Consider the following 21,886-nt stretch of genomic DNA (forward strand, 5'->3'; position numbering starts at 1 on the left):
TCATGTCAGTATGCTACAGAAAATAGATACATAATGCATGCCTAGAAATATTTTACAGTGACATTGATAATGCGTCATATACTGCCGTAGTTCAGTTGTGCGGGAGTATCTGTAATTATATATTATATATAGGCCTACATTTAAATAAAGAGTATCTATTATTTACTCTACCTTTAGTTTGTGATTCGAGAAAATAACCTTGTTGCTGTCATCAGCATTGTCTTGGATTCAGGTAAATATACATCCACCAGCCAAAACATTAAAACCTCTGGAGGGTGAAATGAATGATATTGATCATCTTGTTAAAAAGCAAGTTTCTGCCAGTAAACCTTTAGTCTTTGCATTCATGTGGATGCTACTTGATGTGCTCCATCTATCCAAACACCATTGCAGATGACGTACACCCCTTCCTCCTACATGTCAACACATGGACACAGGCACATCCTACAGACCGGTGTCTTCAGCTGTGTAAAACTGGAGATATCGCTGCTTCTGCTGCTCTGATTTAGACCATTCATTTTTAATCTGTTTCTTACGAGCCCCCCGACATTATAAAAGTGTAATGTTAAATTGCAGGAGAAGCATGATTCATCTCATAAAAAGGTGCTGTTCATTCTCTGTGCCACTTGAAACCCCCAAGGTTGCTCATTACAATTTTTGTTTTTACAATTCGTACCACTCATTTCTCCATTCTGAGTTCACTTTTTCAAAACTGTTTAGACAGATACTTGTTTAGGATGCTACAGATATAAAAATGAACCATGCTAGTTGACCCCATCTTCTGCATTTGGCCAAAAATCCACATCAAGCCTTTTGTCCTTTCTTGCCTTACACCTGAGAAATAATCTTCTGTGGACATGTCTAGACATTTAGCATTAGTTGTAGCCGAGAGGGACATTTGATCATGTGGGTGGTGATCACAAACTCCCATATCCATGAAAAAAAAAAGATTCCTCTATGGGGTTGAGGGATGGAGATAGCCTGGGAGCCAGACAATTCTGCAATCTCATGTTTTATTTGCTCTGGCAGATGTGTCTGGTCCCCCTCCTGCTCAGACAGATTTACAGCTGATCAGACCTCAGTTACAACTGTTTATGTGATATCGGACATATGTTATATAGTGACTGACAACTTGAAGAGCCTTGCGCTCGGTGTTTTCCTCACCCACACTTCAGTGGGCATACTCTGTTAAGCTTAAACCTAGCTTCGTAAAGAGGAGCACCACTGGGACATTTTGGAAAACAACTGAAATGGCTGCAGCTCATGAGACCTTTCAGTTGAAATATACTATTTTAAAATTCTGATGGCAAAAACAGCTACACTGGTTCATACTCACTCTGGCATATTTATTGATGATACATCATTACAGCATGTCTTTGTAGGCTACAGTCTGTTTACATCAGTCAGTCACTCAGGGTTACGTCACATTTTGTTGCTCTGATTGGTTGTAGGGTTAGGGTTAGTCGTTGATAACACCCCTTTGAATCAAAAATCATCTGAGAGGTTCAAGAATAATTTGCAATCACTAATAGGTTTGGCAATGCTTGGCTAGGATGAAAAGTAAGACTTAATTTACACTCCTTAAACATCACTTATTTCGCAGAATAAAATCCTTTAAGGGGAGCTTTGGATAGAGGTCCAGTATGTGGACCTCTGTCTTTTCACATTATGGTTTGTCTTGGATCCAGCACCCACTACGGGATGTGCCTGTCTTATTTTTGGAAATTTTTGAAAATTTTCACTCCTTTTACATACGAAAATCCTTGAAGATGTGTCCATTTCAAACTTTGTAAACATCTTACTTCCATTCTACCTTTATGATGGCGTATAGCCAATAGATAGCACTAGAGGGCAGAGTCAAATATTTCAGACATTAGCAAATGAGCCTACAATAGAGGAGGTAGTAAAAATGTACCTTTAAACAGAGGCAGCATTGAAGACAACATTGGCAATCGAACACATTGCAAAATGTGGACGGAGAGGACTTTTCAATACAGTAGCGATTCATTAAGTCCTACAATTTTGTGAATGTCTTTGATGTGTCCTATCTTGCTTGAACTATGGTACACTGCCCCCGTGATTTACGGTGGCACTGCTCCATAAGTTTTTGGAAAATGCACACAAATGCGGACAAAATGAATGCAGAGGAGAGACAGAAGGCTCCATCCATGTCCTTATAGGTATAACGTTGCATAGATGAGAACCCTATTGTGGAATGAAAAGTGATTTCATCCCGAGATGGGCTGTAAACCATTCTGTGACTAAAAACAGAATGGTGCGACACCACATCTTTTCAAACACTGCCCCACTGCCACACCTGCCATTTTGCAGAGTGAGTGTACATTGAGTGGGAAAAACAATTCATGAATTTTGAAAGATGTGGTTACTGAATGCATTTTGTGTCAAAGCAATGAAAAGTGATCCACAGTTTTAGTCATCATACTTCTTTGAGTGCTACCAATTGTGCGAAAAATAACCAAACAAAAAAACAGCAATATCATCATCAGTGAATGAAACCAACCAGAGTGGGCACATACAGTGCTGAGAAAAGCTTTCAAAAACAGACCACGAAAGCATGGACTGATGCACACTGTGTCTGCTCCACAGCACACATTCCTCAAAGCGATCCGGTAACAACAAAGAGGCAGATATGCACATAGCGCATAGAGCTGGGCATGAGGGCGCTCTAGTGTTCAGCCATACTGTTTCTGTATGGAGGACAAGGTTTATAGGAGCAGAGGTTGGTACTTGTGTGCACTTGCATGTGTGCGTGTGTGTGTGTGTGTGTGTGTGTGTGTGTGTGTGTGTGTGTGTGTGTGTGTGTTTAGTGAGAAGAGAAGCCTTGAATAGCTAGCAGTCTGATCCACAACTGTCATGTAGCATTAGGCCTAACAGGAGAGAAATGTCTGCAGCATGAAAACACACAAATACACACATGCACATACTGTTCAACCACAGGTACGCAAATAAACACAGATGCACACAAATATTGACTCAGGCGCATTAAATACGCTTTGACTTAACGACATTCAGAAACATATAAAGATTAATATACACCAGAATATTTCTTCTTATCCTGCCCTCTTTCACTGCACACACATACACACATGTGCTGCTGTGAATCAGAGCTATACTGGCCAGAGGCTTTCATACAATAAAGTAAAAAAAATAAAACAAGATAAGAGCAAGGAACATCACACTTGTCTGTCTCCATCACTTGCAACTTGGCAGGAGAGAGAGAACTTTTTATATTTATCAGCCTCATGCAAACAGCAGAAGCAAACAAAATCTTTGCCAAAGTAAATGCGTAGAAAGCTGAGGACTCAATGTGCTGGTTCAGAGCACGAAGGTCACCGTGCCTGAAACTGTAAATGTCCGCTGGTGTTGTTGCAGACAGGCAATGGGTGGCAAGGGCAGCGAGTCACAGCAGCATCACATTAGCGCAGCACTGTGCAGGATGGCCTGAAACTGATCTAAACAGTCGCTTTTTTGCTGAACTCTAATTGTCCTCTCTGGGTTTTTTTCCCCTTTTGTCTGTCTTTTTTGCCTCAATCTCACCGACTCTGAATTCACACGCTTCCACACTCCTCTCTCTCCTCTTTACTTTATCCACTTTATCCACGAGTGTCAGCAGAGAAAAACTGATGTGGCGGTGTTACAAAACATGATAATATAGCAGTAAGTACGAGATTATATTGATATCTGGAAAGTGAAGGAGTCTTTCTGTATTGCTGTTTTGATCTGTTCTCTGCTAGCTTTAATGACAACAATGACAATTTGTGATTTGATACAAGGCTTGTGGTCTCCTGCCATTCTAGCCCCTCTGTTAGACTGAAGCCTACTAAGTCAGCTGGCTGCTGATGTCAGCATACAGGGTAGTTATCTTAGCTTTGTGTGGTTGTGGGCTAATATTTGCTAATTAGCACTAAACAACAATTAACAGCTTTAGCTGGTGGGAAAGTCATTACTTTTGCTGGTATTTTGTCATAAAGCAAAATATTTTACAAATCCAAATGTAGACCATTGATGATGCTTGATAACTGAAGATCCACAAAGATAGTCTTTGAAGAGGATGAATGTCTGTAACAAATTTCACAGTGGCTCAAGATAAAGGCCCCAATACTATTCCATATTTTTACCCCAGCCCTCATGTACGTGTGTCCCATTGCCCCACAGAAGAGACTCACAATGGTGGTTGAAATCTTCCCCTATAAATGGGCCAACCCTCCAAGAGCCTGATACTCTGATTTTTGAAACATGTAAAGTGAGAAAGAATGTAAAATATTGGGAGTCAAATTGTGGAATTGACTCAGTGGGTGTGGCAGCAACCATACAGCTAGAGACTTTTGACTGAGTTGTAAATAGTGACATGACTTTCTATTGTGTGTGAAGTCTGTCACTTTTCCTTTCTATTAACCTAACCCTAACCCAACATGTCCTGGGTGCTTTGTGTTAGAGTGTCTCTGGAGCTTTGATGGTTTCACCTTCTCATTTGACAGGATTTCTCCACATTCAGCACCTACTCAGCATCACTGCCTGTCTCCATAATTCTAAATGTAATGTATTCAGAGTTGTAAACCCCACCACAAGCTTTGGAGCTTTTTCTGGCACAGGGTTGTCTCCCACATCACTTTTTGCTTCAAAAACCAATCCTTTTTATGCCGCTGCATCCAGTTCAGTATACAAACTTCAGACACTATGTACTGTTTTGGATAGTTGTTACGATACAACTTCTTAACATTTACATTAATTAATTCAATTTATAGCATCTTTAGTTTTTGAAATGTGTTTCACATAATCGTTTTTCACATCGTCTTTTTCTCAGATGCTCCCTTCCATTTCTCTCTCTCCTTACCTCTGCCCCTTTCTATCTCTCTCCCTCTCTGTTTTCATTCCCATGACACAAACAGACATGAAGCTGCAGATCTGATGACCTAATGCGCCCACATGCTTTCCATGCTTTTATCCCTTATTGCACATGGTTTTCCAAGAGAGACTGCGAGGTCAAATCTCAGTGACACACTGCAACAAAATGTCACATTAAGTCCTCAGTGACGAGCCGTCTAGCGTTGGCCTAGTTCACCCTGTCTTGTTTCCTCTTAGAAAATCAGTGGTGTCTTTCCTCATTAAAGATACGGTGTCTATGAAAATTTTTCTTGGAGGTGAGCAGAGAGATCCAGAGCAAGTATGTATGTATTTGTTTCCCTCGTAGGATTAGGAGTCATCTCTTCTCATACATATTGAATATTTCAGCAGTGTCAGTGCAAATCTAATGTGAACAACAATCTTTGGAGAGTGTAGGTGAATTCATTGGCGGCTGTCAGGTCACGCTGAAGGTCATCACTATTCCTGCAGGAAGAGGGATTTGCACAGGCAAGCTTTGGGATTTCACCCAGAGGTTTCCTTGACCCTTGAGCTAATTAAAAACCCTGAGGCGAGATAAAGGAAAGGGGATTTTTCCCTTCTGCATCTTCTTGTCTTCTTACCAAAGAGCCAAGGAAAGCCGAGGATTAAGGCTCAATACTTCCCACCTTCTTGAGGCACCGTGTTCGCTTTCATTCAAAGGGATGGGTGTCATTTTAACATTGTGCTGTCATGCTAGGTTATAGTCTCATTCCTATTCTGTTTCATGTGTTTGTGATCTCTTGGAGTCTATACGCATTCAACGATGGAATAATATGAACAATACGCACACTGGATGTTGAAGAAAAATGCACAGTTTTCATGACTTTCACAGTTTGTATGTGTAGAGAGAAGCACTGATGATGCATGACTGCTTTTTTAAACCATAATTTATTGGGTTTATAATTTGAATATACACTTTTTTCATTGGGTTTATGACAGAAGGTCAAACAGAACTGACTGAGATAATCATAGAAGTTATAATTTTACTGCAAACACATGAGAACAACATCTTAAAAATGAAATAATTTGGGAAGGAAGTGACCATGGGCAGGACAGAAGTGACGTTTTAGTGACATTTCAAAGTAGCTTGTGGCCGTTAGTGGTTAACTCAAAGAAGAGGAACAGCAAGCATTAATGTCCTCAAATTGGGATGAAAATGAGATTTGGAGGCTCCTTACCCTCCAAGCAGAGGACAAGATCTGCTGCCATATAAGAGAGAAGGTAAATGATTGTTGTTGCCATGTTATGCAGTTGTTTAGAGAGTGCTACCGAGGCAAATATGGCACATGAGAAGCCAATGCATGATGCTGCCATTGTTTGATTTTGTGTTAAAGAAGGGACTCGTTAACAGCCCTATAGCTTAAATTAATGCATTATTGATTACAGAATGGATGTAACATGCTCTGTACAAAGTGACCAATAATATTAAGTGCAGCTGAAATCTGGAAAAGAGCATAATGTAATGTATATTATGAACATGCTTTATTTAAAGGGTTCTTTGCTAGAAATAACATTCAAAATTCACTAGTACAGTTACAGACTGGATGTGGGCACATCGCTGGGCATACTGTACAGCAGAATACCAGTAAAGGTACAGAGGTTGCGATCACTGTCTGCCCAGACCCAGGACCTGGCCTCCATGTGCACATCAACCTGGTCTCCTTTCTGCAGATGCAGCACTACCCCATTAGAGCCGTTATCAGTGATGTCAGAGTTGGTTGGGTGTTCGGCGGAGCCCACAACAGCCTCGCCGTTCTTGTACAAGAGTAAAAATCCGGGATGTCCTCCGTTAGCGTGAGAGTAGAAGGTGAAGTGGTAAACTCCGCTGACTGGAGCTGTAAAGACTCCTGAACGGGAAGTTTGAAGAAGAAAGATGGTCACAAGTCGTTTTAAAAATTTGTTATTTACAGGAAGTGAAATAGTTGATGAATGAGGCATGAATATGACTGGATTGTGACAAACAAGACAGCTGTAAATAGATTTACTGATTACACAAATAGGTTCCTGCAGTGCGTTACCTGTTGTGGGATTGTAGCTGTCACCGATGTTGGTGATGACTTTCTTATAGATAAGGGTGGTCTCTGTGTCGAATGGTCCAATGTGCACTTGATTCTCTTCCAGTGCAGCTGAGAAAGCCACTTTTTCTGTCAAAGAAAAAAAACTACTTGAAAATGCCAATAGTGATTATTGTCTCTTAAAGCTATATATTCATACTTTTGTGCATAAATACAGCTGTTACATTGTCTTAAAGGCGAAAAACAGAGATGCACAAAAAGTAACTCTTCTTTATAGTTTTTATTTTAAATTAAACTTAAAGATCCTTTTTGTCTTGATATATATATGAACATGTTTACCTTCAGTTATTGTTGTCTTAACATCTTCCACTGCTGCAGCTGTTTGGTCAATCTTATTCTTCAGCTCCTCTTGAACACTTTGATTTGTTTCCAATTTTGTCTCCAACTCTGTAATTAAAATCCATTAAACGCATTAAAAACATTTAAGAAGTCAGATGGATTACTGCAATTAAAAGCAATTACTTTTTATTTGAAAGGAGAAAATACTTTTAAAAATGATAGTGAGCAACAGCATGATACAAAATATTTAATCTGAAGCATTCAGTTTAAGAGTTACACAAGTATTAGGGCCATGTATTGGGGTTACGATGTAATGTATCACAATATAAGGTAATACTGTAGGCGGTGTATTGCGATTATGATTATTTTTTCTTTAAGATTTTAAGAGCTAGGAGTGTGCTCTTTATGACTCTTCCTGTTTCATAGGCCTGTGATGTTTGCATTTACGTCAGTAATATGTTGTCTTGTTGATTGTAAAATAGTGATTATACGCATACAGTGAAGAGAGATTTGATCAGATTTGACAGATATTACTAAAAACTTCCAAAGCCAACTTTTTAGTGTAACACAATACAGATGTTGATACAATTTACAATGGATCGGTAAAATTCTGCTTGCCTTGATCAGCTGTTTCAAGTGCATCTATCTCAGCCTCTGTTTTTTCAAGCTTGGAGTTCATCTCCTGGCCCAGAATCTCAGCGGCATCCAGTCTAGCATCTAATTCTGTGGGGGTAGTGGAAGAGACAGAAAACAGTAGGGACTAGGGATTAGAAAATATACACCATTGATTAACATTAAACTACATATTAATATTATTATTTTAAGGGTGGTGTATAAATTAATATAATATTAATATAAAAGTTTGTAGCTGTGTTGCTGTGCTATATATATATTTTATATATTTATAATTTTTTTTTAAAATTATTATATGTATTTTTTTTACCTTGATTTGTTTTCTCCAGTGCCTCCACTTTTGTTTCAGTAACTTCCAGCCGTGTGTTCATTTCCTTGGCTAGGCCCTCATTTGCTTCAACTCTAGACTTGAGCTCTAGTAGAATACGAGATGGAGGGGAAAAAACTGCATTAAATCAGCCATTACATGTCATTTAAATCAGAGAAATGATTGGATGGCATATAGTCTTTCAATCAGCCTAAAGACCCAATTACTCATTCATAATCAAATGTAATTTTCAACACTGAAGGCGTACCTTGATCAGCTGTCTGGAGTGCCTGCACTTGTCTCAGTGTGTCTTCAAGGCTGATCTTCAGGTCTGCATGCAGACTTTCACTGGCCGTCAACCTGGAATTTAACTCTTTGGTTGAACAGAAGGGATTTGGAAAATTAAATACTATATGGAATCAAATAAGTCCAGTTCAGATGATGGTGAAATTAGATGATATAACAATATGACACAGAGGGAAGTCTTCATTAACCTCTATTAAAAGGAAAAACAAAGGGGTGTCAGAGGATTTCTTCTACACATGCATTAATTTATTGCATTGCATTATGTAGTATAGCTTCAGCCTCAGTGGGAACTGCTCGGTTAATAAATAACTTTAAATAACGTTAAACCACCAGCTGTAACTTAATCATGAAAAGGTCATTGAAAATTCATATAAATTTCCATCAGCAGCCTCTGTGGATAATGCTTTGAATGACATAAATATATCTTATACCCATATAGCAGCTAAAGAAGAATTCCCACAGTACTGAGTCTTCTCACTTTACCTTGATCAACAGTCTTCAGCACCTCCAACTCCGTCTCTGTGTTTCCAAGCCGAGTAGCCAACTCCTTCTCCAGACTCTCACTGGACTCCAGTCTGGACTCAAACTCTGACAGATAAAATGAGGATAGGAATTAAATCTTGATTAAACAGCCCGATCATGAGTCTTTTGGTTTCTGATAGCTCACTTACTATTTAATTGAATGAATTCACAATGTGAGTATGCTAATACAATAATCTCTACATGTGATACCTTTCATTTCCACCTGTAATTGTGTCACCAGGGTTCTTTGCGTCTCTGCCTGGTCGTCAGTGGTGTTCAGTCTGGCCTCCAGTTCTGGTCATTAAAGAGGAATAAAATGGAAATTAGTCTGTAGCAATGCTGTTCTGATCCTCTAGGGGAATATTTCAGATGTATTTTTAAGTAGGGTTTATGGGGTAATTATCAGGAGTTAGTGTAAATGGCTGTGGGCATGCTCGCAATTTAGAGAAGCAGGTAGAAGTACAGGCACAAAAGTAAAGCAGTGTACTGCTGTGAATAGGGGCAGCAGCAAAACATGTTTTAGCCACTAAAAAAAAAGTTAATGTGTACACTTTATTTAGATTTATTTTCACCACTTTGTCCTTTTCTGACAGGGAACTAAAACAGTTATATTCAATCAAATCTTTATTTGTATGGCACTTTTCATACAAAGAGTAACACAAAGTGCCTAACAGAGATTAAAAACAATAACAGAAATGAAAAACATCAAAGAAAATCAAGAAAAATACAGACAGCCTGACCCTCCCACCCCCACATATACGTACGCAACAAAACACACACATTCATGTAGATATTCCCACACATATTCGCAAAGGCACCCGAACACCCCCCCTTACCACCCACACACACGCACACATACACCAACACACACCAATTGTTACTAAAGAGACATGGCTAGGCCTGTTCAAAGCCACCAGAGTCCTTTCCTTAAAAAAGAAAATCCTCATGGACACTGGAGTTGCTCATCTATCACTGTCTCGATCAGTTAGTTTGTTTGTGTTATTGTTTGACTTTTGTGTTTTAAAAGTTTAGATCATATTCACCAAAGTCACACAACAACAAACCAGCAACTCCTGTGTTAAGCGAAGTGAAATTATGTTTTTGTTTATGAAATCTGGCTTTGAAGAGGGCATAGCTAGCAGCTTCAGTTGCCTGTCAGAAAGTGCTGTCTGATAGCAAGGTAAAGCAGTGGAAACACTCTAAATGGAGCATACACTTTAACTGATATTGATTTTTATTTATGTGGGATGATTATTTCAGGGAGTAAGATTCATTATTTTGCTGCTGCTTAAGTCGATAGCAACATTGCCTTGCTTCTGTGGCAATATTACTGCCTGCTTCCCAGCCACCATCATCAACTAACCCTTAAAACAGTGTATGTTTTGTACATATTGTTGTATATTATTGGACACAGCCATACTGTAAAAATTAAGTTTATTTACCCTGATCAGCAGTCTGCAGTGCCTTCACATCTGTGTCCACCTCTCCAAACTTATTCCCCAGATCTGTCAGTTTCATGTTCAACTCTATTTGTTAAAAAAAGAAAAAAAGCAAATGAATAATAAATGATTCTCCAACCAGTCAAAATAAACCATGAGGTGAGCTGTGGTAAGAGAAAATCTCCCTGTGTGTTTTAATAGTTGACGTTGTTGTTACCTTTAGTTTCTGTCTGTAGTTGTTCCACTTGTGTGACGTGGCCCTCAAAATCAATGATGTTCAGTCTGGCCTCCAGCTCTGCTCAGTGAGGATGGGGGATGATTAGAATAAACAAACAAGACAACTTAAATTGAACAAAAATAAATAAATGCATAATCGAGTAGAGTCAATTTTATTGAGGTTTTTTGAAAAACAATTGGAAATTCATTCCTCTTATATGCATTCTTAATAGGATCAAGTGCTGATATTTTTGGACAAAAGTATTATAACTTTTAAATATTTGTCCTTTCTCTTGTCCTCTTTACCTTGATCAACAGTCTTCAGTGTCTCCACCTCTGTCTCCGTGTTTGTAAGTCGGGCAGCCAGCTCTTTGTCTTGACTCTCACTGGACTCCAGTCTGGATTCAAACTCTAAAAGATAAAATGATGACAGGAAACACATCCTGAATTCAACAAATGAAAACCAGAAACTAAACACTAGCACTATTTTTCTCAGTTTTGAATACATTATTGATCAGCAGTCTTGAGCCTTTTGGTCTCTGATCACTTATTTTACTCACTATGTGATCACACAAATATAATGTGAGTATGTACCCTTAATGTCCTCCTGTAGTTGTGCCACCAGGGCTTTTTGGGTCTCCGCCTCGACATCAGCAGCGTTCAGTCTGGCCTCCAGTTCTGGTCATTTCATGAAAGAATAAAACACAAGATATTTATTTGCATAGTAAATTCCATGAAAAAACTGCCTCACATTCTACCCTTCATCCAAATATATTGTGCTTTAACTGACACAAGACATCATCATTTAGTTTGTAGTTTATTTACCTTCATCAGCAGCCTGCAGCGTCTTTACTGATGCATCCACCTCTCCAAGCTTATTTACGAGTTCAGTCTGTCCCGCCTTCAACTCTGTTTGTCAAAAATGAGTGAATAAATACTGAATGACTTCCACCACTGAATCAAAGATCAGTCATGGGTTGAGATTAGATGAGCTGAGATGAGGAGGAAATTGGCTTTGCCAGTCATTAATAATTGACTTGTTTATGTTGTTACCTTTAGTTTCTGTCCGTAATTGTTCGACTTGTGTAACGTGGCCCTCAAAATCAATGACGTTCAATCTGGCCTCCAGCTCTGCTCAGTGAGGATGGAAGAATGATTTAAATGAATTAAATATATATATGTATATATAGCATATGTAATCACATCTACATTACAGGTTTCTGCTTATATGTGAGCTGTAGAGTAGATTTTATTGAGGCTTATTGATGAAAAGGAAATTTATTCCCTTTATATACATTCTTTATTGGATCGAGTGTTCTAATTTTTGCGTGATAGTCTTTTAACAAGGATTAGACTTTTTGTCTTTGGCTCTCTTTACCTTGATCAACAGTCTTTAGTGTCTCCACCTCTGTCTCTGTGTTTGTAAGCCGGGCATTCAGCTCATTCTCTAGACTCTCACTGACCTCCAGTCTGGACTCAAACTCTGACAGATTAAACAATGACAGGAAATACATCTTGAATTTAACAAATGAAAATCAGATTTAAACCAAACATTAGCATGGTATTGTAAATAAGCATGAAAATAGGACATGAGGTGAGAAGCGAAGTGATATCGTCTCAATTTTGAAAACAGTATTAACCAGCAGTCTTAGGCCTGTTGGTCTCTGATCACTTATTTTACTCACTATACGATCACCACTTGTGTGTATTTACCTTTAATGTCCTCCTGTAGTTGTGCCACCAGGGCTTTTTGGGTCTCTGCCTCAGTATCAGCAGCGTTCAGTCTGGCCTCCAGTTCTGGACATTGCATGGAGGAATAAAATCAAGTCCAATTTATAGAAATGTTGTTCTGATCCTTTAAAAAGCAAAACAACAAGGGTTGTTTTACTGCTGCCGCGGTCCACAGCAGTACACTGATGAGCGTCAGTAGTGGTACTTCCTCCTGTTTCTATAAACTGGGGGCACACCGATTGCCATCTACTGTATGTAATACATTGACAATGCAGAAGTACCTCACATGATCCCACTTCAAAAAAAATGTAACTATTCCTTTTTGATAATACCATGAAAGTATGGTTATATTTTAATTGGACACAGCCATGCAGTAAAAGTGCAATTTATTTACCCTGATCAGCAGTCTGCAGTGCCTTCACATCTGTGTCCACCTCTCCAAACTTATTCCCCAGATCTGTCAGTTTCATGTTCAACTCTATTTGTTAAAAAAAGAAAAAAAGCAAATGAATAATAAATGATTCTCCAACCAGTCAAAATAAACCATGAGGTGAGCTATGGTGAGAGAAAATCTCCCTGTGTGTTTTAATAGTTGACATTGTTACCTTTAGTTTCTGTCTGTAGTTGTTCCACTTGTGTGACGTGGCCCTCAAAATCAATGATGTTCAGTCTGGCCTCCAGCTCTGCTCAGTGAGGATGGGGGATGATTAGAATAAACAAACAAGACAACTTAAATTGAACAAAAATAAATAAATGCATAATCGAGTAGAGTCAATTTTATTGAGGTTTTTTGAAAAACAATTGGAAATTCATTCCTCTCATATGCATTCTTAATAGGATCAAGTGCTGATATTTTTGGACAAAAGTATTATAACTTTTAAATATTTGTCCTTTCTCTTGTCCTCTTTACCTTGATCAACAGTCTTCAGTGTCTCCACCTCTGTCTCCGTGTTTGTAAGTCGGGTAGCCAGCTCTTTGTCTTGACTCTCACTGGACTCCAGTCTGGATTCAAACTCTAAAAGATAAAATGATGACAGGAAACACATCCTGAATTCAACAAATGAAAACCAGAAACTAAACACTAGCACTATTTTTCTCAGTTTTGAATAGATTATTGATCAGCAATCTTGAGCCTTTTGGTCTCTGATCACTTATTTTACTCACTATGTGATCACACAAATATAATGTGAGTATGTACCCTTAATGTCCTCCTGTAGTTGTGCCACCAGGGCTTTTTGGGTCTCCGCCTCGACATCAGCAGCGTTCAGTCTGGCCTCCAGTTCTGGTCATTTCATGAAAGAATAAAACACAAGATATTTATTTGCATAGTAAATTCCATGAAAAAACTGCCTCACATTCTACCCTTCATCCAAATATATTGTGCTTTAACTGACACAAGACATCATCATTTAGTTTGTAGTTTATTTACCTTCATCAGCAGCCTGCAGCGTCTTCACTGATGCATCCACCTCTCCAAGCTTATTTACGAGTTCAGTCTGTCCCGCCTTCAACTCTGTTTGTCAAAAATGAGTGAATAAATACTGAATGACTTCCACCACTGAATCAAAGATCAGTCATGGGTCGAGATTAGATGAGCTGAGATGAGGAGGAAATTGGCTTTGCCAGTCATTAATAATTGACTTGTTTATGTTGTTACCATTACTGTCCTTCTCCAGTTGTTGCATTCGTTTGTTTTGGCCCTCCAAATCACCGGTGTCCAGTCTGGCCTCCAGTTCTTTTCAGCAGGGATGGGAAAAAATGATTAGAGAGAAAGAAAGCATTTAGAACTTAAAAAAGAGTTTGGTAGTCAAATTTATTCACTCTGCTTCTTTTAAACTGCATGTAAGCTAAAATTTCCTGTTGGGGATGAAGTGACCGTACCTGTGCACTGCCGCACAACTTGCTGCACCTGCTTCCTCTGCTCTTCTTCCTGCATCTCACTGACTCTTATCCTGCCCTCGTGATCTTTTTTTTTTACATAATAATGATATTGTTAAGTTAAACAAACATACACCTCACCAGGTAGTGATAACAGCTTTGAGATAACACACAGAAAAAGCTATAATTGCATTGATTTTTTGATAAATACATGAATGATTACAATATTATTAATTTTTATGATACATTTTCTATTTCACTCCATGTAAATGCACCTGTAAAGCCTTTCTTCAGTTCGTTCACCTGCTCCCATACCTCCTCCAGGCCTCCTTCAGTGGCAGTCCTCATTGATGGCTTTTCTGTAAAGTGAATTACACAAACATGAAACATTAAGTAATCATGCTATATTTGCTATAAGGTCCGATGCTTCAGACAAACATGCCACCACGCACATACCCTGCACTTTCTGAAGTTGCATCAGTTGCTCTTTGGTGTGTCGCAGCTCATTTCGCTGCTCATCCAACACAGTCATCACCTGGCTGAGCAAAGAGAGCGTATCTGCCTTAGCGGACTCATCTTGAGTATATGTGACAGCAGAGAACCTCTGTCCCAGGACGTTTGCCTCAGACAGGCAGCAGCCAAGCAGGACAAGTAAAACAACCCTCATCTTTGCAGACTGTAGAGCTGTGACACATTAGGGGGGTCTGCAAAAGGGGCTTTTAAGCAGTAGTTGACCGTGTGAAAGGTTATGTAAGGTTTGTATGTTGTTTACGTGTAGTTGGCCATCTGAAGTTCATGAAACATGTCCAGAGGGGTCAAGGACAGAGATATTGTGATAAGAGGCTTTGAAATGACCATGGAAAAATAATTACATGACGGCTCTGTAAATGTATAATTGGTTGTAATCTAAAGGTTTGGAATTTGTTTTTAAAAGTGCTGACCTGAGATCAGAATCAGCTTTAATGAATCAGAATCAGAGATAGCATTTTGAACAATAGACATTGTTACATGATAGACATGCCATGGGTAGTATTAGATAGTATATATGGTTATATGGACTTAGTTTAAATACATAGAGGGATCATGTTTTTATGTTATTACAAGGCAGTTTAAGTATTATTCTGACCAGTTGTGGAATATTATTAAGTACATTTACTTGAGTAGTGTGCTTAAGTACAGGTTTTAGGCATTTGTACTCTACTTTAGTTTTTTTTTCTTTTCATGCCATTTCATAATTTTACTCCACTGTATTTCAAAGGGAAATACTAACTTTTTATCTGACGGCTTTAGTTACCAGTTACTCTACAAATTAAGATTTTTGCAAAAAAAAAAACCAACATAAAAACAACATTTTAGAGATATTTGTATCTAGCTTTATGCCATAACTAAGAATGCTAGTTATAAAGAAAAAGAGGAAAATGTGATGTATTAAAGGAGAACTTATCCAAGCCTGTGACATTAAATGGGTGCCATATACATCTTTTCTGCTTCTATAAGTCTCACAGTTCTAGTGACATTCGAAGACACATTAGTGTGTGTGCATGCAAGTCTGTGCACATGCTTGCCTTTGTGCAAGAGGGTAAACACGTGGATGTGCTGCATGTCCAGCCGGCTCCCATCAACCCTCAGGTCAGCATCATGACAGTGGAGTGCAGAGCTGGAGGTGTGTTTGTCCGCCTGTGTGTGTTTGTGGGCTGCCATGGGCGAGGTAGAGGTCAGGTGTTAAGCAGGGAAGGTTATAGAGTGATACAGGACAGATCTACTTTGGCACACCCAGGAACATTTGTGTGTATGCTTTGCATGTTTTTGTGTGTCTCCATTTGAGTTTTTGTTTATTTGTGTATACTGTGTTTTCTGTACATGTGTATGTGTGTGTTACTAAGCTTGCGGGGTATCCCGGGGCAGCATGTGTGCAGCAGAGGTCAGAGACGGTACACAGCAAAGGCAATAAAGCAGTGTTCTATAGGAAAGAACTGCTGTTACACATCTGAAGTTGTCTCTGTGTGTGCCATATTGGCCATGCATGTCTCCTGTGAGTGTGTGTGCATGCACATAAATGCGTGGTTGTAACATATGTGCATGTTTGCTGTATGTGAGCCTGAAATGCTTGCATACACATGGCTGCACCAGCTGCTGTTATATGGTAGAAGGGTCTCCAGAGAAATGGTTGGATATGTCAGTGGGTGTAAATACAGTATTTGCATCCTCTGAGAGAAGAATCCCACGGGAAATCCTTTCGTCACCAGAGAAAATGTCATAGTGCAGAGAGGCTGAATTCATAGGACAGCCAGTGGAGGTTGAAGTGACCCCTTTGTTGAAATTCTTCACATCCTGTGTCTGTATCTCTTTTTATGTTTCTCTTTTTGTCATCAATTTTGGGTGTATCAGTTTATACCTGCTAAATAATTGTCTCCATATAACATTAACATGAAGGAATTCCTCATCCTCAAAATGATCATTCATATATTAATTACTCACTCTGTATTACATTAAACTTGCCAAGAACACTGTTTTTCTTGCATGCCTCCATGGTGAATAAAGAATTTAACAAGGGAAAAAATTCTTTATGAGTTAAAGTAATAGAGGTCCACATTTTAAAACAGCAAAACTATGTTAAAACATCTGTTTACAAACTCTCATACAACTCCTGCAGTATAATCTGAGTCTCATCATCCAGTTGTATGCTCAGTACTTTCCAAATACATGCATTTTGACAAAATTCTTGCTCCTTAAAATACTTCTGCGTACCAGTAGCACACCAGGGCAAATGCATGCAGGGGTCTAGAATCAGATCCCTAGTGCAAAATAGATTAAATGCAGGTATGATTTGACTTGAGAGGTTGCGATTCTACTTGGTACTGGATTATTTTAGTCAGAACCTCGAAGGTAGAGAATACCAATACCCAGCCCCACTGTCCAGGTGCGCTACTCTTCTGTCTGAGACTGTTTATGTAGAAGTGTTTTAAATAGTAAGGTTCTAGCAAAATTGCCTTTGTTGGCTCAGGGAAATACTGAGCATACGAATGGACAAATGAGATTTGGATTATACTTCGTGTGAAAGAGCACGCACGTAAAACAATGTTTTCTTCATGAATTAACTAACATGGCTTGAGTGACTACAAGTGATATACAAATGCTGATTTGTAGGTGAAGTATTCCATAAAGGGATAACATTTGGATAACTTTGTCTCACCTTGTAATAGACCTTCCTTATTAGATATTCAAACTTTTATTGTTACAGTGGTGGCAAAAGTTTTTTAGCAGCTTTGGAAATGACTTTTTCTTACCCTTAAACCACGTAACCCAAATCAATAATCCTTTTTTGCAAGATTCCTTTGCAAAAAGAAGATTATCATTTCAGTCATGAAGTCAAAATCACCAGTTTGGGAAAGAACAAGTATTGTCAGTATTTGGAACATTTGGACAAAAGGACTTAAACAAACAAAATGTGAATGTCAAAATAGCCCCTCCAAATGTGCAAACACTTGCCACGAAGAATTTTATTCACAATGGCTTCACTGTTGTTTACTCCCATCTTGAGCATGTTTTTGTGTGGAAGAGTGTGAACTCTGTTTTTCTGCTTCAGCTGCGGCAACATCATCCACTGAGAGCTGTTTTTGTAGCTCTGATGTGCTCGCATCTTGTGAAATGATATACAGTGACTCTTTTCTGTGTTTTTGTTATCTGCCCCCTTCCTACGTACCAAATGCTCACTTCTCGTCAGAAATTTCCTAGCTTCTTATCTTCTTTGCTGAACCATGGCAAAAGTTATTGTTGCAGGTGATTTAGAATGAATGAGATTGAGGGGACAACCAGCATTTCTGCCAAGACACAGCTGAGGTCACACCCTTGCTTTTATTCTCTGTCTGGGTCAGATCACTGTATGAAGAGCTGTGATCTGTGAGGTTTTCATGCATGAAACAGGATTTTAAAGACTGCTGTCAAACCTCAAATGCATGTGTCCACAGCATTTTAAGGCATAGTTTGTTTTTTTTTTAATATATCTATAAAAATGTCTCCTGCGTGACCTCTTGGCAACTTATCAAAGAAATTCAGAAAAGGTTTATTTGTTAACAGCTTTTGATGTTGCATTGAGTAATTTTATCATCCAAGATGGTGAAAATGACTTAGATTTGCATTGTTATGAGACAAGCAATGGCAGTGCACATGTATAGATATTCAACCATGCTGAGAAGAAGCCAACAGAGTATGCTGCAGATGCTCTCTGAAATTGTCCTGTACTGGATTTACAGAAGAGTCACATGTTGAGCATTATAGTTTTTATTCAATATATTTAATTCTGGTAGGAGATCTGTCCATGTTCACATCAAGTATGTGATAAAAACATCATGATGGAGCTTATAATGTATCAGAGAGACTAATGATAGGACTAAATCATATTACACAGAAAGAACGCTCACATTGTGACTGAATACATCTTTGCGTGTTTTCAGTGCAGAAAGAGACAACAGAATATGGGATAAGTGATGAAACTTAACCAATGAATAATGTACATTTACATACACTACATGTGTATATTTATATATTATCTGTATTTATAGGATGTGGGACAAGTTGCATTTTTAATCTACAAATTTGAAAGTGATCACATGTATGTTGTAATCTGGTTAAGTGGGTTGGAAAATGTCTGAGTTTTGGGTCTGTTTAATAAAGTTGCGCTTTATGGCACCCTACCCCTTGTCAACTAGCGCATTTCCTGTGTAGCCAGTAAGTGCACCAATATGAAAGAAAAATACTTTTTTGGTAAAGTATTGCATAAATGGGTCACTGTCTGCATGAGTGAATTTGGATGCCACAGAGAGATGAAAATGTCTCAATTTAGGTCCTGAGCTAAAAGAAGAAAATATTAGGGATTCAGTAAAAGAAAGGCTTGAGTTCTGTAAATGTAAAATATGCATTGTATCATTCACACTAACGTGCAGCGCGATTTTTTAATCTCTAACTAATTAACAGATTTGGCTCAATGTTTTTGCTTCCTTCTTCCACAGATCATCGCATATCAACCATATGGACGCTCTGTAGACTGGTGGGCATATGGAGTTTTGCTCTACGAAATGCTGGCAGGACAGGTGAGTGGTGTTCACACACACACACACACACACACACTTATATAAGTGCATGCTGCAGATTATGCCGAAAACTTTACAGGGACACAAGGTTACTGACAGACTGCTCACACCTACATTATTCCCACATTCCACTTTTGCGAGCAGCAAGGCTCCACATAGGCTAAATGTACTCAGGTGGTGCTTCCTAAAGAACTTCCCACCAGTACTAATAGTAAATATTGACATGTATACATGCAAACCCTCCATCTCACCTCCAGTCAAAGGGGCAGCACATTCTCTGTGGTGTAACCTTTGGCCCTCTGTCAGCTGAGCGTACAGGTCTGGCTGAACATATGCATAATCTGCTTGAGCTGTGTGACTTTGATTATGACTGTATTTTTACGTAGGCTGGATGCTTACCAGACCTCTGTAGCCCACTCATCTGTGCTTAAAACCACATTCTGGGAGGGGTTGTAGTAGAAACAGATTATGTCAGAGGTAACCTAAATTATTGCCTCATGGTTAAATGCTTCTATGAACCAATCAAGTTGCAGTTTGCATTCATGTCTGTCCAGACCTAAATGCAGCCATGACAGTAGACAATGCTTCAAATATGGATGATGCTGCAAAGATATACAATTAAATCATTTATTCAAAAAAATATCAGAATTATATCAAAATTATACTTAAATTGAAATTAACTTTTCCTTTTTATATTTAAATTGAGTTAAATAAAGTTTTCAAGATCAAAACTCCAGATTTTTTTTAAATTTACAAACCTTTTGACCTTTACCTTCCTTCATACCAAGAAGCTACACATTCTAAAACATTAATGCTTCACACACATCTTCCCTCTGGCAGCAAAGAAGATTTTTCATTTAGCACAGTTTCGAAGTGAACACCCAAGATTAGTGTCACCAATTCAGTATCTGACCAAATGTCTCCCCCTCTGTTTCTGAGGTGCGATTTTGAGTAATGGCCAGAAAAGTGTTTTTGTAGAACATTATGATGTCACAGTGAAACTGACCTTTGGCCTTTTGGATATAAAATCTAATCACTTCGTCCTTTAATCCTACTATACATGTATGTGAAATGCTGTCAAAAATAACAAATGAGTTCTTGAGTTATGGCCAAAAATACGTTGTGTGAGGTGACAGTGACTTTTGATCACCAAATTCTAACCAGTTCATTGTTGGGTTGAAGTGGTTTCAACTATGCATTTGGACTTTTGTGCCAAATTTGAGGAAATTCTTTCAAGGTCCTCATGCAATCATGACAATAAGACAGACGAGGTCACAGTCCCTGTGACTACAAAAATCTGTTCAGTGGACGTTTGTGCTAAATTTTTGTGCCAAAAACAATGTCTCTGTGCCAGCAACAGATGTTGTCCGTACATCTCATTCTTTTGAATGCAATATCTCAAGAAGGCCTTGAAATATTTTTTTTTCACATTTGGCATGAACATGCCCTTGGACTCAAGATGAACCAATTAGATTTTGGTTGTAGGTCAGGATCACTGTAACCTCAAAAAACTTGGCCATAGCTCAAAAACTCATTTGGTAGTTACAATAAAACTAAAAATAGCACAAAATAAAACATTAAAGCAATGACATTTTATACCCAAAAGCTCAAAGGTCAACTTAATGTTCTGCAAAAACACCTTTCTAGCCAATTTAGCCAATTATGTGACAGTTTATCAGATACTGTATTGATGGCACTAATATTGAAACTGTGCTTATTATAGAGATCTTCTGTGCTGTCAGATTGAAGATGTGTTTGAAACATCCATGTTTAACAATTTGAGTCTTCTTTGAGGCAACATCAATATTTGAAGCATTGTTTATTGTCATGGCTACATATAAGTTTGGACAGACATTGATGTAAACTGCAACAGTAGACAGTCACATACTACTGTTAGGCTGTAATTATAGTTTTACTCTGTCCTTTTTATAGGGTTGAACATTTTTAATAATCTCACTCACTAGATGTTTTTTTTACAGCTTTTAAAAAAACATGTTTCCAAGACTTGACTTATTAAGACATTTATGACTTATTAACATATTTTTAAGTAACCCTCATTCCACAAGGCCAAAAACAAAGTGCAAGTCCATGCAAAATCAAGCTCCCTTCACAGTAGAGGATAACATGAATATGTGTTTGTTTTCCATTCCCAAATGAAGTAGGAGCAGGCATCAGCTGTTAAACAATTAACAAAAGTTTTTACCTATTCAGATGCTCCCTTCCTCTGTCTCTCCCTGCGTTGTGTGAAATCAGGTAAAGAGGGCATGACGCAGACAGGCTATCTCTACCCAAAGGGGCCAGTGGAGTGGAAATGACGAATAATTCATTTTATGGACTGTCAAAACACCCACATTATGGTTACTGATGATAACCACCCAGAGAGCAGAGGGAAAAAGCTGTGTCATCTACTCCATTTGCCCTGCAAGGTCTTCCTGTGAAACTTATTTGCACAAACTCTGCTCTGCTCCTTGTTGTTTTCTCTCCATTTTCTATGTCTTCCGTGTT

General features: G+C 38.5%; 2 protein-coding genes across 4 annotated transcripts in view; one reads left to right on the top strand and one right to left on the bottom strand.

Moving 5' to 3' along the window:
- Positions 1 to 21,886, top strand: part of prkcaa (protein kinase C, alpha, a) — a 192,285-nt gene that overhangs the window by 140,156 nt on the left and 30,243 nt on the right. For all 3 annotated transcript variants that reach the window (XM_088075654.1, XM_088075653.1, XM_042484741.2), the window contains one exon: positions 19,301 to 19,381. In XM_088075654.1, coding sequence (XP_087931780.1) covers positions 19,301 to 19,381 — 81 coding nt within the window. The remainder of the gene's footprint in view (positions 1 to 19,300; positions 19,382 to 21,886) is intronic.
- Positions 5,350 to 15,245, bottom strand: LOC148189927 (uncharacterized). Its single transcript, XM_088075652.1, has 25 exons — positions 14,748 to 15,245; positions 14,567 to 14,650; positions 14,295 to 14,378; positions 14,071 to 14,148; positions 13,843 to 13,926; positions 13,612 to 13,695; positions 13,324 to 13,428; positions 13,019 to 13,096; positions 12,808 to 12,891; positions 12,396 to 12,479; positions 12,061 to 12,165; positions 11,736 to 11,813; positions 11,508 to 11,591; positions 11,277 to 11,360; positions 10,989 to 11,093; positions 10,684 to 10,761; positions 10,470 to 10,553; positions 9,238 to 9,321; positions 8,989 to 9,093; positions 8,468 to 8,572; positions 8,203 to 8,307; positions 7,878 to 7,982; positions 7,260 to 7,367; positions 6,924 to 7,049; positions 5,350 to 6,752 (listed from the first exon to the last, which is right to left on the bottom strand). Exons 1-25 carry the CDS (start codon positions 14,956 to 14,958, stop codon positions 6,439 to 6,441), a joined length of 2,646 nt encoding a protein of 881 aa, XP_087931778.1. The 5' UTR covers positions 14,959 to 15,245; the 3' UTR covers positions 5,350 to 6,438.

The sequence above is a fragment of the Plectropomus leopardus genome, chromosome 3 (assembly GCF_026936395.1).
Source record: "Plectropomus leopardus strain MGB_pleo_1.0 chromosome 3, ASM2693639v1, whole genome shotgun sequence".
Classification (NCBI taxonomy): Eukaryota; Metazoa; Chordata; class Actinopteri; order Perciformes; family Serranidae; genus Plectropomus; species Plectropomus leopardus.

Excerpts from the sequence above, each read along its gene's own strand:
- LOC148189927 (XM_088075652.1), bottom strand. The coding sequence starts at position 14,958 with ATGAGGGTTGTTTTACTTGTCCTGCTTGGCTGCTGCCTGTCTGAGGCA. Across the intron at positions 13,696-13,842 it reads GCTGCAGGCTGCTGATGAAG|AACTGGAGGCCAGACTGAAC; the intron begins GTAAATAAACTA and ends TGAAATGACCAG. Across the intron at positions 11,814-12,060 it reads ACTAAAGACTGTTGATCAAG|AGCTGGAGGCCAGATTGAAC; the intron begins GTAAAGAGAGCC and ends CTCACTGAGCAG.